At 48.7% G+C, this 3,937-nt stretch overlaps 1 protein-coding gene across 1 annotated transcript in view; it reads left to right on the top strand.

Moving 5' to 3' along the window:
* The first annotated feature begins 1,786 nt into the window (after positions 1-1,786).
* The window catches only part of PLA2G1B (phospholipase A2, group IB (pancreas)), a 9,813-nt gene continuing 7,662 nt past the window's right edge, over positions 1,787-3,937 (top strand). The window contains exon 1 of the mRNA XM_012650159.1: positions 1,787-1,820. Within this exon, the coding sequence (XP_012505613.1) occupies positions 1,787-1,820 (34 nt within the window). The remainder of the gene's footprint in view (positions 1,821-3,937) is intronic.

Genomic DNA, 3,937 nt, shown 5'->3' with positions numbered 1-3,937 from the left:
CAAGCGATCCTACTGCCCCAGCCTCCCAGGTAGCTGGGACTACAGGCATGCGCCACCATGCTCGGCTAATTTTTTTCTATATATTTTTAGTTGTCCAATCAATTTCTTTCTAATTTTAGTAGAGACGGGGTCTCGCTCTTGCTCAGGCTGGTCTCGCACTCCTGAGCTCAAACAATCCGCCCGCCTCGGCTTCCCAGAGAGCTAGGATTACAGGCGTGTGCCACCGCGCCTGGCCTTCTTTTTACCTATTTATTTTTTGAGACGGAGTCTCACTCTGTTGCTTGGGCTAGAGTGCCATGACGTCATCATAGCTCACTGCAACCTCAAACTCCTGAGCTCAAGCAATCCTCCTGCCCCAGCCTCCCGAGGAGCTGGGACTACAGGTGCACACCATCACACCTGGCTAATTTTTTCTATTTTTAGTAGAGACGGGGTCTCACTGTTACTCAGCCTGGTCTTGAACTCCTGAACTCAAGTGATCCTCCCACCTCGGCCACAATGTGGCCAGCCCCGGATGTGATCCTGGAATAGGAAAAGGACATTCGGTGAAAACTAAGGATTTCTGAGTAAACTATGGACTTGAGTTTGTTAATATTATTGGTAATAATAAGTATTAATATTGGTTCATTAATTACAGAACACGTACCATACTAAGATGTTAATAATAGGGGAAGCTGTTAGGGGAATGGAGGGGGTGTGTAGGAACTCTCTGTTCAATAAAAATAAGTAAAGAAATAGATAGATAAATAAAATAAAAATAGCAAGGCCCTCCCTACCTCACAGGGTGGTTATAGAGTTCCCATAAGAACTCAACAGTTTGGGCTGTAGAGTGAAGTCTTAAAGGGAAAAAAGAAAAAGAAAAAAAGAACTCAACAGAGCACGAAGTAAACCAATTATAAATATCACGTATTATATGACATGTCCAGAATAGGTAAAGCTATAGAGACAGAAAGCAGATTAGCCACTGCCAGGGGCCGGGGAGAGTGACTGCTAAGGGGTACCAGGTTTCCTTCTGGGGTGATGAAAATGTCCTGGTGCTAGAGCAAGGTGATGGTTGCATGACATTGTGAGCGCATTACGCTAAATGCACCGAATTGTTCACTCAAAGTAGTTAATGTTATGTGAGTTTCACCTACAAAATGTTACATAGACATTAGATATGACAGTTCTAAAACCCTTTATTCTTCTGTAAGTCAGACCCAGGCCTTTAGAACTCCAAAGCCCAGGGCTTTCTCATAAACCCACATGGGCAGTCTTGGAGGGAAGTGGTATTGGCATGGTGAGAAAAAAATAAAACCCGTGCCTTGAAGTGGAGCCCCTATTCTGCCGTTTTCTAGCTGTGTGGCCTTAGGCAAGTTACTGCACCTCTCTGAACCTGTTTCTCCATCTGCAAATTGCATGATTGATGGGACTATTCAATGAAACCCACAGCACAGACTCAGGCACTTGACAAGACGTGGAGGCAACAACCATTCCTTCCTGTCCTCCTTATCCCAGCCGCCCGACTGGGTTGGTGGCTTTGCCCACCCCCATTTCCCCCTCCAGAAACCACCCTCTTTAGTTATAAGGTGCTGAGAACAAATGCATGACATTTCTTCCAGTGATCCCTTGCTGGCACACAGGTCAGGATCATTCCTGCAGCAGACAGACTCCAGGCCAACCCAGAGTCAGCCAAGAACAAAGCAAACACTACAGCCTTATCTCGGGGGCGTGGGGCGACTGACTATAAGGAGAGCGGCCACTGGTCATCTCAGCCTTTCTTCTCACTCACCTCCTTGACTACAAGATGAAACTCCTTGTGCTGGCTGCTCTGCTTGCGGGTAGGCAACTCTCCCCAGCTCCACCCTCCTTCCCCTTCCTGCACTAAGATCTCACTCCTCTGGAATCCGGGACATAGGTCACAACAGACAGGGCTGGCCAACCCTGGAGTCTCAAGTCAAGGTTCCCTAGGGGCTTCAGAGCTGCCATCTTGGGGGTTCCCTCAAATCCCTCCACCACTGGTATCTTTTCAACCTGCAGGTCTGAACTCACAGGATCCTTCTCTGAAGGGCCAGCCCTGCCCGCCCACGCTAACAAAACCTGCCTTCTGTCTCCCTACCATATTGCCTTGGTACAGCATCTTCCCAGAACCTACCTTTGCCTGCAATTTTTATCTTGTTGATTCATTTAGTTTCTTCTCTCCCACCCACACTGAAGGGGGGGCTCCATGAGTGTAGACAGTGTTGTTGGCACCGTGTAGTGAATGAATTGATGGAGTCAGACACATTGGAATTCGAATCCCAGCTCATTCATCCGTTGTTCATTGATTCACTCAACAAGGATGGAGACCCCCAAGGTGCCAGGTTGTGGTGGAGGCCGAGGACTCAGAGATGAGTGCTCATCCTTCCACTGGAGAAGCACACGCACGCACAGACACACACACACACACACACACACACACACCACAAGCCGTGGCTTTGTGCAGGTCTGGCCTCGGCAAAGAGCAGAGCTGGCTGGATCGGAAAGAGAGAGAGAGAGAAGAGAAAATGAGGGAGTTCTGGAGACGGGCCAGGGTAGGCAGCCCCCTCCTTTCTGAGAGAGGCCTCTGCTCCAGGATGCAGACTCTGTTAGCTGCCACTGTGGAGACCACCCATAGGGGACCAGCTGCGTGTGGCCCTGGGGTTTAGACACAGTGAGTGGCCCGCAGTGTCCAGCAGATGGAGAACATGAAGGACTAGGCATGGGGCAACAAGACAATGCTGGTGGCTAATTGAACAGGACCCTGAAAATACTTTTGTGCCTTTTTAGGGCACCGAATCTCACAGGGTAGGGTTTTTATGCAAATGGGGGGCAGGGTTCTGGTCCCCTGAATTTGCTACACAAAGCCTTGTGCTTGATTTGGGCAAACACCCTTTCAGCTAGAGGCAGGATTTCTTCACTCGTTCAACAAAAATTTATTGAGCACCAAATTTATGTGCCAGGTACTTTCTTTAATTCATCGATTAACTATTTCATTCATTTAAGTCATCCTGTATCGATTGAGTGCCTACTATGTGTCAGGCACAATGCCACGCTCTGGGGAATAAAAGCCAGGAAGCCACCCTTGAGGAGATCATGGTCCTGCAAGAGAGAGACATTAAATAAACAGATGGGTATAAATTGTTAGAAGGACCATGAAGCAAAGAACATGAAGAGAAGTGACATCAGGGGAGCCATGTAGCTGGGGTGACCAGGAAGGGCCTCTTTGAGGACATTGCATTTAATCCAAGATCTTCCCGCCTTTTGAAAATCAAGATGACAGAAGCGCCAGGCAGGGGAAACAGCAGGTGTGTGCAGGCCTGGAAGCAGGACAGAGGTTGTCCTGTTGGGGACAGGGACAGGAGGCCAGTTGGCTACAGTGAAGGGGGCAGCAGAAAGGTGGTAGAAAATGAGACAGAAGAGATGGGCAAAGGCCAGATCTCAAGGGCCTTCTGGAGTGGGACCAGGAGTTTGGATTTGAGTCAAAAAGGGCTGGGAGCATCCACTGAAGGAAGAACAAGATTCAACTTAAGTTTAAAAAACAGGCCAGGTAGGCCGGCACGGTGGCTCACGCCTGTAATCCTAGCAATTTGGGAGGCCAAAGCAGGAGGATCACATGAGGCCAGGAGTTCAAGACCAGCCTCAGCAACATATCAAGACGCTGTCCCTACAGAAAATAAAAGAATTAGCCAGGGCCAGGTGAGGTGACTCACATCTGTAATCCCAGCACTCTGGGAGGCCAAGGCAGGAGGATCACTTGAGCCCAGGAGTTTGAGGCTGCAGTGAGGTATGATCATGCCATTGCACTCCAGCCTGGGTGACAGAGCAAGAACCCATCTCTTAAGAAAAGAGGAGAAAAAAATACATGAACACCTGCCTCATCATTTCAATGGCTGCAGAGTACTCTGCTATGGGCCATACCCTGATTTATTTAACCAGT

Source organism: Propithecus coquereli, unplaced genomic scaffold, assembly GCF_000956105.1.
Source record: "Propithecus coquereli isolate 6110/MARCELLA unplaced genomic scaffold, Pcoq_1.0 Scaffold314, whole genome shotgun sequence".
NCBI lineage: Eukaryota > Metazoa > Chordata > Mammalia > Primates > Indriidae > Propithecus > Propithecus coquereli.
This window is presented reverse-complemented; position numbering and strand designations above follow the sequence as displayed.